At 44.3% G+C, this 12,748-nt stretch overlaps 1 protein-coding gene across 1 annotated transcript; it reads left to right on the top strand.

Moving 5' to 3' along the window:
• Positions 1-2,677: 2,677 nt before the first annotated feature.
• Positions 2,678-11,525, top strand: LOC137374146 (maestro heat-like repeat-containing protein family member 1). The gene is made up of 3 exons (XM_068039925.1): positions 2,678-2,809; positions 4,246-4,318; positions 6,529-11,525. Exons 1-3 carry the CDS (start codon positions 2,678-2,680, stop codon positions 11,523-11,525), a joined length of 5,202 nt encoding a protein of 1,733 aa, XP_067896026.1.
• The last annotated feature ends 1,223 nt before the right edge of the window (positions 11,526-12,748 follow it).

Genomic DNA, 12,748 nt, shown 5'->3' with positions numbered 1-12,748 from the left:
TGACGAGAATTCAGTTCAGAAAACACTTTACTTCTGATTTTACTTTTGGTAGGAAGTGACAACACCAAGGCCATACCTTCTTTCCTTTTCGGTAGAGATGTAACCCGTGTCCACGTATTCACTTCATTCTTCCATTGGTCATATGGTGCAGACACTGACAACACCGGAGGGTAATCATACACTGACAATTTGTACTTGCTTTCTGCCATATTTTTCACAATGGCACTTGAGGCTTTAGTTTTCTAACCAAAAAGAATTTCCTAATTTTCAAACTTCAACTCTATAACAAACTTCAGCTTGTTATAGAAGGATAAGGCTGGAGCCTATATTTACTCAGTTTCACATTTATTGTGCAGAAAAAAAGGATTACAAACGTGCAGCTCTAAACACAAAACCCTCTCCCAGTCCCAGTGAGTGTCTGCTTTTAAGTACTCCACTAAAACCGCATTTAACTCCCTTCACCTGTATATAACCACACAATTAATAACCCTCATGATTTTGAATACCACCATCAAATTTCCTCTCAGCCTTCTCTTCTCTAAGGAGAACAATCCAAGATCCCCCAATCTATACACATAACTGATGTCCGTCATTCCTGGAACCATTCTCGTGAATCTTTTTTCCACACTCTCTAAAGTCTTCATATCCTTCCCAAAGTACGATGTCCAGAACTACACACAACACTCCAGTTCAGTGTGAACCAGCATTTTATAAAGGTTCATCCTAACCTCCTTGTTTCTGTACTCTATTCAGTACTCTATGCCTCTATTCATAAAGTCCAGGATCTCGTATGCCTTTTTAAAGACTTTCTCAACCAGCCATGCAACCTTCATTGATTTGTGCACATATACCCCCAGGTCTCTCTTTTCCTTCATCCTCTTTAGATTTGTAAACTTTCTTTTATATTGTTTCTCTTCATCCTTTATTGAGATAAGTTGACCGTGCTGACTGGAGGTAATCAGCTTAATTTCCCTTTAGCCAGCTTTGTGCTCACAGTTCACCATTCCCTCCTCCACTTCATTAGTTTCACAAAATGGACGACTCCAGAGTCTAGGTTGTGAGAAAATGAATCAACATTTAAATAGAATTACCTGGAAGGTATTATACAGAAACAGGCCATTTGGCCCATCAGCTCTATTCTGGTGTTTATGCTCCAGATGATGACTTCAATGGAGAGTGAGATTGGGGGGGTGTGAAACCAGCATTACACCAGATCCCGTCAGTTTCCTGACAAGCAGCTTAGATTAAAGTTGCCCCCAGTCTATCTCAGGTCTGTGCTTAACCCCACCCAGACTCAGACAGCTGCAGTCCTTATATGGGCTTTCAAGCCAGGACCTGCATCATCCCTCCACATTATAATGGAGGAGGTTATGTCACATGACATCACAGTGAAAACCATGGCAACCCAGAGGGAAGTGGCTGTCACCAGGAGCTGACGTGCAGATGCTGAAAAGCTCTCGAGAAGTAAGGAGAAAGTTTGTTTAAAGCTTACCAAAGTCTTCAGCATCTGTGGAGATCCAAATCGTTTCTTAATACAACTCAGTTTTTAAATTGATCAGGATCTGTGGAAATCGAAACAATTTGTTTAAAGAATTCCATTTGTAAACTGAATCAAATCTGTGGGGATCGAAAACTGTTTACAGAATTCAGTTATTAAATTTGTCAAATTAGAACTGGACAGATAATTCTTCATATCATCAGGACAAAGTCATCGAGGGAGACAAAGGGTGACTTCAGGCTGTGAGTAAATGAAAGAAGGAATTCCTGTTTGAGAAATACGCCAAGAATTGAAATGGTTTAACAGTGAGATTTCCATTCATATTGAACAGGAATAGTCACAGCAAATATGTTTGCAGCCTGAGGTCCAGGCCCAGGGGAAGCCCTAGGTAATCCTGGAGGGATGGAAATGGGTCATTGACCCAGTGTTAAATGTCTCCACCTTACTTACTGTCATTAGCAGCCAGGGATAATCAGCTCTTTAATCTCCGTGTATCATCAGACCTTGTTGGAAGAATGTATACAGGGTTGTACATGAGTACAGTAGTGGAAGGTTCGTATATAATGGGCTTCAGCTAAAGAAATATTCATTGGAATTCAGGGTGGAGAGTGTGACGAGGAAACAAAGAGCCTTTTTGAGGTGCGGGATCCATTTTGGGAGGCACCAGGCCCTGGTGACAATACAGAAGCAGAGTCTTTACCCCATCATACATATACCAGCTCTTTGAAAGGGGTCTATGATTAATCCCACTCCTCTGCTCTTTCCCCACAGCCCTGCAACATTTTCCGCTTCTGGTATTTATCCAATTCCCTTTTGAAATTTATTTTTGAATCTGCTTCCATCACCCTTTCAGATCACAACAATTGGCTAGGTCAAAAACATGTTTCCACATGTCCCCCCTGGGGCCTTTGCTAATTCCCTTAAATCTGTGCCTTCTGGTCATTGAGCCTCTGTCACTGGAAATAGTTTCTCCATATTTACTCTGTCAAAACCCTTGAAGATTTTCAACACCTACATCAAATCTCCCCTTAACCTTCTCTGTTCTGAGGAAAACAACCCCAGTTTCTCTAATCTCTCCACTAATTGAAGTCTTTCACCCCTGGTACCATATCTCCACTTGAGATAACCTTGATTTAATATCTCATTCAAAATATGCACCACTGACACTGCAGCACTCCAATGAAGTGTCGGTCAGATTATGTGCTCAGGTTTCAGGAGTGTGACTTGAACCCACAGCTTTCTGAGCCACAGCTGATTGCTGTTGGGATCTTATTACAGATCTGTCATTGCTGTTTCACAAACTGCCCACTGGTACAAAACTGGCTCTGAAATGAAACTTTCTGCCTTTCCAAAGGTGTGTTATGGTCGACCCCATCAAGCACTGTCAATCTCAGGCCTTCACAATAGGCAGCAGTTGTGCTAATGTAACTGATGTCTGATGTTCAAAATCAAACCCCAGCACAATATGCAGGCCTCCTTAGTGCTTAACAGGAACAAAGCAATTATCACAAAATACATTCACTGTCAAACACTGGCAGCTTTGTGCTGAATTACTCAGACTCTTCAAACCAGGGCCTAACCTCAGGGGCCTAACATCAGGGGCCTCGCCTTGTGGTGGCCGAGGTGAAGGGTTTGGGTTGGGACTCCTACATATTATTAGACAATGATTCTAAATGTCACCTATTTATTCCGGTGTCAAATCATTGCACACAGAATCATGAAAAGCCATGTTTACACTGTTTCTCTTGAGTATTAAAGATTAAGGTGTGATCTATTTGAGGTGTTTAAATAAGTGAAGGATTTGAAAGGTAGAAAGAGAGAAACTATTTCCTGAAAATTATCCCTTTTCCCTGTATAAGATCACCTGCCATTAAGGAGGTGAATCCTTTTGAATTTCATCTGCAGCCATCTTTCTCACATTCCTCATTACACCAACTACTATCACAAATGCAAAACAATATCAGGATCTAATGTCCATTCTTGTAATAAGTTGACCATGCTGACTGTGGGTAATCAGCTTCATGCCTCTTTAGTCAGCTTTGTGCTGACAGTTCACCATTCCCTCCTCCACTTCATTAGTTTCACAAAATGAACCACTCCAGAGTCTAGGTTGTGAGAAAATGAATCAACATTTAAATAGAATTACTTGAGGAGTTCAATCAAATTACACAGAAGGTATTGTACAGAAACAGGCCATTTGGCCCATCAGCTCGATACTGGTATTTATGTTCCCAGTGATGACTTCAATGGAGAGTGAGATTGGGTGGAATGTGAAACCAGCATTACACCAGATCCCATCAGGTTCCCGACAAGCGGCTTAGATTAAAATTCCCCCCAGTCTATCTCAGGTCTGTGCGTAACCTCACCCAGACTCAGACAGCTGCAGTCCTTATATGGGCTCTCAAGCCAGGACCTGCATCATCCCTCCACATTATAATGGAGGAGGTTATGTCACATGATGTCACAGTGAAAACCATGGCAACCCAGGGGGAAGTGGCTGTCACCAGGAGCTGACGTGCAGATGCTGAAAAGCTCTCGACAAGTAAGGAGAAAGTTTGTTTAAAGCTTACCAAAGTCTTCAGCATCTGTGAAGATCCAGATCGTTTCCTAATACAACTCAGTTTTAAAGTTCATCAGGATTTGTGCAAATCGAAACAATTTGTTTGTAGAATTCTGTTTCCAAATTGATCCAAATCTGTGGAGATCGAAAATTTTTGTTTCCAGATTTCACTGCTTAATTTCATCAGAATAGAACTAGACAGATCATTCTTTACAAGATCAGGGCAAAGTCATCGAGGGAGAAAAGGGTGACTTCAGGCTGTGAGTAAACCAACAAAGAAATTCCTGTTTGAGAATTACCCCAAGAATTGAAATTGTTTGAGTGAGATTTAGCTTCAGATTGAACTGGAAAGGTTTCAGCAAATAAAACAAGGACAGGGAATTGGGGCTGAAGAGCCAGGAATGCCTCCTTTCTGTTTCGTTTCCATGGAAACGCTTGCAGTCCAAGGTCCAGGCCTAGTGGCAGCCCTTGGTAATCCAAGACTGTCGTAAATGGGTCATTGACCCAGTATTAAACATCACCCTACTTCCTGTCATTAGAAACCAGGGAGAGAATCAGCACTCTAATCTCCAAGCATCAGAAGGCATTATAAGAAATTGGAAGAACTCAGAATGGACTTGTAGAGGGATGTGGCTACAATAATGGAAGGTTCATGTGTAAGGAGTTTCAATTAAAGAAATATCCATTGAATTTAGGGTGGAATTGGGACGAGGAAACAAGAGCATTTATGAGAGGGAAAGGTTCAATTAGGGAGGCACCAGGCTCCCGTACTCTCAGACACACCAAATTCCCCATCACACATCATCTCCAATCTCACACATCACTCCTGTACTCTCAGACACACCACATTCCCCATCACACATCATCTCCAATCTCACACGTCACTCCTGTACTCTCAGAGACACCACATTCCCCATCACACATCATCTCCAATCTCACACATCACTCCTGTACTCTCAAACACAACACATTCCCCATCACACATCATCTCCAATCTCACACATCACTCCTGTACTCTCAGATACACCACATTCCCCATCACACATCATCTCCAATCTCACACATCACTCTTGTACTCTCAGACACACCACATTCCCCATCACCCATCATCTCCAATCTCACACATCACTCCTGTACTCTCAAACACAACACATTCCCCATCACACATCATCTCCAATCTCACACATCACTCCTGTACTCTCAGACACACCACATTCCCCCATCACACATCATCTCCAATCTCACACATCACTCCTGTGCTGTCAGATACACCACATTCCCCATCACACATCATCTCCAATCTCACACATCACTCCTGTACTCTCAGATACACCACATTCCCCATCGCACATCATCTCCAACCTCACTTCACTCCCGTGTACTCAGACACACCACATTCCCCATCACACATCATCTCCAATCTCACACATCACTCCTGTACTCTCAGACACACCACATTCCACATCACACATCATCTCCAATCTCACACATCACTCCTGTACTCTCAGACACACCACATTCCCCATCACACATCATCTCCAATCTCACACATCACTCCTGTACTCTCAGAAACACCACATTCCCCATCACACATCATCTCCAATCTCACACATCACTCCCGTACTCTCAGACACACCACATTCCACATCACACATCATCTCCAATCTCACACATCACTCCTGTACTCTCAGATACACCACATTCCCCATCACACATCATCTCCAATCTCACACATCACTCCCGTACTCTCAGACACACCACATTCCACATCACACATCATCTCCAATCTCACACATCACTCCTGTACTCTCAGACACACCACATTCCCCATCACACATCATCTCCAATCTCACACATCACTCCTGTACTCTCAGACACACCACATTCCACATCACACATCATCTCCAATCTCACACATCACTCCTGTACTCTCAGACACACCATATTCCCCATCACACATCATCTCCAATCTCACACATCAACCCCATATTCCAGTCGTGCCATCTACTGAAGACAGGGGCAAATGTAAAACAGTCTAAGATTATTTGAAGTACATGTATTTAAATGCACTGTGTTTGGTAAATAAACTTGCTGAGATGCTGGCACGAGACTCCACATCGGATTATGATGTAATGGCCCTGGCTCAAAGAATGTGAGGATTGGGAACTTAATATTCCTAACTACAAAGTGTTCAGGAAAGACATGGCTGCAAGACGGTCAGGACAGGGAACTAAATAAACCAGCTTATAACATCTACAGAAAAGATAGTGAAAATGGTTGAGAGGGTGGTGGAAATATTCTTCCTCAAAGGGTGATCTATATTTGGAATGATTCACCAGGTAAGGGGATGAGTTCATGACATTTGAGGAGTTCACCATAGAGGCGGTAGCTGGGCTGGGGAGCTGATTTTCTAGAGCTGAAGTTAATGGATGAAATGACATTTTCTTCTGTCTTTATCCTCTTTTTATAGTGAGATTACAAAGTGAAGAATATACTGTGATCACAAAAATGTTCCCAACAGCAAGTAGTAAAATTAGCTCCTTCTTAATGGTTCTCTTAAAGAGACTGATCGATGATGATGACCTCATTCGACATGAAATATCGCAGACCATATATAGACTGGGCCAGCAGTGGCCAGAATATATCCTCCTCACTTGCCGTTACTACCTCCGGCAACGTGTCTCACTCCCGGATGACCAGATGACTATCATTCTCAATACCATGGAGATGATTGTCAAAGACAATCTCAGCCTCATTACACCATCTGTGGCCGAGTCTCTCATCACTTCAGCTTCCATGAGAATGACAACATTAATCGAGGCACATCAGCAAAGCAGGGAAGCTGCATGTAACCTCATGGTGACCATTGGATTAAGGTATTTAGATGAAGTGCTGGCTCTTACACTGGAGGATATGAAGAAAGGGTATCCATCCCATGTGTATATGGTAAAAGCATTGATAAGGCTGTCAACAGTCCATGTCCACGGGATGGTCCCTTTCATGAAGTCCATTCTAGAGATCATGATTCCTGTAATGATGGAAGTAACATCTGATTACAATAAATCAGTGTCTGCCGCAGCACTGGGGGCTTTTAGCAAGAACATCCTGCTGTATGAGGATAATGTAGAGACACAGCCACAGCCAACGGTGACAATAGAATCCTTCGCCAATGAAATGAACACTGCCTTTGACCTGCTCTTCAATAAGTGGCTTGAGAAGGAGGAGTCTCCAATAAATATCGTAATAGTGGAGGCTCTGGGCTACACCACAGCTTTGATGCCCAAAGACAGCCTAGAGATCGAACTGCCAAGATTAATTCCTGGAATCCTGGCTCTGTATCGAATTCAGTCTGAACACCTTGCAATCACCCGTAGCCTGTCCCATATCATAGTTACTGCCATCAGTATTCGAAGTCAAAGTCTGAGAACACAGATGGAGGCTCTACTTAGTAACTTGCATGAAGAGCTTTGTGTTCCAGTGGATTGTGATAAGTGGCTTGTTGCAGAGAATCACAATCAGATCCTTGGCTGCTTCACCGTTCTCGCCCAGGATCATGTCAACTCACTCATGGAATTTCTTCTCCCCCAGCTGGAGACCAACAATCCACAAAATAGACAGGGAACACTAACTGTCCTCAAGCACCTTATCAGGGTTGTTCCTTCACAGTTGGAGAGCAGGAAGGTCCAGATTGTGGCTGGTTTGAAATCAGCACTGCGAGACAACAACAACAACAGCAACAACATAAAGAAGCTGATTGTGGAGACAATCGGTGCCATGGCCTATGAAGGGTTCCTCGATCTAGAGGGAGGAAGAACAATGGTGCAGTTTATCATCGAGCAGCATGTTCTCTCCACAGACTCCAGGAACCGAATCCCATTGGACAATGATGTTGGTCTGGTTACCCATGAGGATTTGAGTGCACAGTGTGAAACCATGTTGTTTACCCTGACAGCTCTGGAGAGTATGGAAGATATACTCTGGCCCTTCCTGCTACAATTCATGACCTTGACTCAATACAGCAAAGGGCTAAAAATTCTCTCTCACTGCTTAATACAACTAGCAAAGAAGAAGCTGCAATCTGGAGATGAGAATTATTTCTTGATTTATAAAGAGAAAGGAAATCTGCCCAGACCTCAGGCACTGCTGACTCGGCTTCTACTTATAGCTTGTTTTCCCCATGAGGGAGAAGGCCGTGGTTCTGCCGTACTGAGGTTACTTCAGGTCATGAGTTGCAATATCCACCCAGCAACAGTGAAGGTATGGGAAGAGAAGATTCCATTGCTCGTTCAGGATTTGATGCAGAGTTCAGAGAAAAGCTTGCCCCAGCAAGAATGGGAGGAGAAATTGATCCTCTTCTTGTCTGAATCTCTGGAAGCAATTGATGACGAGCGATGGACCTGCCAGTTGAGAGATGACATAAACCAACAGATCACAATCTCCCATAGTTATCCACAACAGAAGGGCTTTCTATTCAAATGTCTTGGGATGGTGCTGCAGCACACAAAGAGCACAGACATGAAGAAGGAGATACAACAAATGCTGCAGAGTGCTCAGCACGGGGAAACATTTGAGAGAGAGGGTGTGGCTGTTGGAATTGGTTTCTGTTCTATCACTCACTTTGAAGCCACTTTCAGCAGCCTAGTGGATTACAGTCATTTAAACCTGTTGCAGAAGACCAGAAGTTTCCTTCATATTCAAAACGAAGAGTCTGATCTTCGGGTGGACAATGCTCAAAGCACAATGGTTCTCTGCTTTGGGTATCTGGCACTCAATGCCCCACCAGACCTTGTTTTACCCCGAATCGAGGACCACATTTTTCCATTTCTAAGAGACCAACTCTGCCAACTTGGACAGCGGCTAAAAGAAGAATCCCAGGACTTGACACTGACACTGAGCCTGATAAAATCAGTGACTCTGATGGCCAGAGCAATGCAGTCCAGTAGCCAGACAGTGCCCCTGAATTTCAGCAGGAAAAGGGAGTTACTGAAATACATGCAACAACTGATTGGGGCAGAGCCAACAGGATTGCTACAAATCCCTATTCAACTCACAGCAATGAATGCTTGCCTGCATCTACTCCAAGTCAACCCAAGATTAACTGAAGCTGACAACTGTCAGTTACTCGACATTTGCTTGAGGAGTATTTTCACTTTGGTTCCTGTGGTCTCCAGCCAGGACCAGGATGGTACACCTGTGAATCCAGAAGGGGGAGAGACACTTCACAGTGAAAGTATGGCTGCTCTACACAGACTCCTGAAACAGGTTTTACTTCAGAACCTGTCCCCTCAGGGTTTCCAGTCCGTGTACAAGCTTGTAGATCACTGGGTAACATCACCAATGGATTGTGAAAGGGAGAGAGCAGTAGACACCACCTTGAAACTGCTGGCTTTCTACTGGCAGGAGCTCAATGCTGAGAGTCACCAGACTGTGGACAATCTTGTAAAGAAATGGAAAATATCACCAAGGGATTGTGAAAGGGAGACAACAGTAGACACGACCTTGGAGCTGCTGAAATGTTATTTGCAGGCACTCAACACTGGAAATATAATAGCACCGATTGTCTTGGGGTCTGTAGTTGGTCGTCTGCTGCCACGATGTGCTGATCCCGTTCTTGCCGTGCGGCAGGGGGCCCTGGACAGTTTACACATTCTACTGAAGTTCCAGGCCTGTTACCAAGGTTTGAGTGGAGAAGAGCAAAATGAGCAGGGGGAAATTCTGAAAACTATCGGCCAACGATTGGCGAGCACGGACAGCTCCGTCCTCTTTCAAGGATGCAGCGAGCTGGCACAGCTCATTTCCAAACACTTGCCCCAGGACCAGCTGGGAAACCTGCTCCTTACACTTTTCCAAGGCCTTGTTGACCATCACCCCATCTGTTCCAACATAGCTGCTGTTATCATGAGAAGCATTGTCGAGAGACGTGGCCCTGAGCTGCAAGATCATCTCTCAGAGACCCTCGAGGCGCTGCACCAGCAAATGCAGACAATCACCCAAGAGCAAGTGAGATTCATAGTTGTCGACACCTTCACCCTCCTCACGTCCCAGCAGCTGCCAGCCGTTGTGCGTTGTCTCCTCCGGTTCCCTGGACCTGTGGACGAGGGCACCAAGTCCATCTGGAGATTAATAGCAAAGAAAACTCAGCTGACTATTCCCACCTTAAAACAACTCATCCAAGAGATGAACACATCCGTGCCATTGAAGGAAAGGAGCCATTCAGTGGCAGAGGATGACAGCCCTGATCCCCTGGCTGTTCTAACTGCTGTGTATGAGATCGTCTCCCAGCCGGAGTCTGCAGAGGCTGTAAACACCTTATATTCTGGCTTGTTCTCTGCTCTCTTAGTTCATCTGAGTCCCTGTATCTGTGAATTAAGGCAGACAGAAAACCAACTGCAGACACCATCGTGCGAAAGCCAAGACCAATACCTGTCCTCTGTGGAGACCCTGAAGACCATGTTGAATCGAGCGCAGAATGAACCGATTGTAAATTTCATCCAGGAGAAGGGAGGCTGGGATCTCATGCAGGAGCCGAACACCTACAACAAGGGGATTGCTCTGCTCGCTGAAGCCATGGGCTTATTCAGTCAGCACCAGTTGTTGGAGATTGTGATGGATCTTGCACCTTTCCTGTCAACTACACAGGAGGGTCAGGGAGTCACTGTGGCTGCCTTCTTCACCGAACTTTCAAAATGTTCATTCATCTCCAACGTGGATCTTACTAACATCCTGGTGAATCATTTGATCAGGTGCCTATTTCATTCTAGTCTGGCTATCAGGGTGCTGTGTGCTAGAGGACTGGGCAATATTCCAATTGGTGTGATGGAGAGACACTCTGCAGACCTGTTGACAACAATGACTACCATACTGCAGAGTGAGGAATACCACGAGGAGGTGTTCATGATTGAAGTGACATCAACCCTCTCTAAGCTCTTGGACCAGCTCGGTGTCAACGTTGTCGGACCATTCTGTACTGCCATTGCAAAAGGAATCCGCCGTTTCTTTGAAGGGAAATCTGCCCAGGTTCGTGCTGCTGCATTTACCGTCTTTGGGTCTTTGGCCAAATGTGGATATGAACCTTTGAGGGCTTCCTTTAAGGAAGAGATCCACCTCAACCTGGTCAGTTTGTTACTGCACCTCGATGAAGAGAGTGAGGATGTCTGCAGGGCCTGTTTCTCCACATTGTGCTCAATCGCCCCTTTCATGGACTCGCAGAAGGTTTCTGCAATAATTCAGGAGTTTTCCTGGGAAGGCAGCCTGAAGTATGAGGGATTTTTAAACATCTTTTCCTCACAGTTGATCAAAGATTTTCCCAGGAGGATTGACTCATATATAAAATGCTGCATGTCCTTCCAGGAGATGGGGCCACGTCTCCGAGGAAATGCGGCTTTCTTATCAGCTGTCCTTACACAGAAAACTTCCCGCAGGAGAACATGGATAGAGAAACTCTGCTGTTTAAGGATCTCACGTTGATGATCCACTCAGCTCAACAGCCTCATCAATCATCTTTCACGTTTCCTTTTGTAAATATATATTTTTTTGAATTAGATGTAAATTATTAGGTAATAAATGTTAATTGTGTTATTACCCATGGAGTTCATGGTGAATGGATACAATACTGGAGGTGTGACTGGGCTGAACTTCATGCACCAGCTATCATTACATTCAGTCTCATTTGTTTACAGTGATTGAGCTCCCATTAAGACTTCATCTTGAGGTGTGGGTCGGGGAGCAAGATATTGGGCTGAATTTTTCCGGCCCATTGGAGGTGGGCTGGGAGGTGGGAGGGATCGGAATATCAGGATGGGAGTATGATGACTTCACATCGATACTGGATATTCCGCAAGGTGTCCAGCACGGCGGGAGGACCTCACGTATACATGTGGCGGGAAGGTAATTAGGCCTTTTAAACAGGCAATTAACTTAAATTTGACCAGGTTTGTATCAGCTGGAGTTTAGAAGAATAAGAGGCGACTAGATTGAAAAATATAAGATCCTGAAGGGTCTTCGAGAGATACAGCACTGAAACAGGATCTTCGGCCCACCGAGTCTGTGTCGACCAACAACCACCCATTTATACTAATCTTACATTAATCCCATATTCCCTACCACATCCCTACCATTCTCCTACCACCACTACGGCAATTTACAATGGCCAATTTACCTATAAACCTGCAAGTCTTTGGTTGTGGGAGGAAACCAGAACACCTGGCGGAAACCCACACGGTCACAGGGAGAACTTGCAAGCTCCGCACAGGCAGTACCCAGAATCGAACCCACTGTAACTGTGAGGCTGCGGTGCTCACCACTGCATCACTGCAATGTTCCTTGCTGTTTGCTGAGCCCCCGACCTTTGTGTCATCAGGAAGTTTCAAGATTATGCTCTGTGTCATTTATACATATATCAAAAACAAATATGGATTCAACAATGACTCCTAAGTTACACCACTTACTCCCTTTCATCTATCAAGTTCTTCTGAATGTTTATTAATTTCACCTTCTTGTATTAGAAAAGTAAGTTAATCCTGAACCTTTCCAAAATGAATCCCACCCCCGCCCGCCCCACCTCTTATGAAACCAGATTATTCAAAGAAAAAAAACCAAACCTGGCACAACACATTCTAGACACCTCAATCATTTAAAAGAAATCATGAATCTTTGACTCTGGTCAGTCTTGCAAACAATTGAGAAGATGG

This window comes from Heterodontus francisci, chromosome 10, assembly GCF_036365525.1.
Source record: "Heterodontus francisci isolate sHetFra1 chromosome 10, sHetFra1.hap1, whole genome shotgun sequence".
NCBI lineage: Eukaryota > Metazoa > Chordata > Chondrichthyes > Heterodontiformes > Heterodontidae > Heterodontus > Heterodontus francisci.
This window is presented reverse-complemented; position numbering and strand designations above follow the sequence as displayed.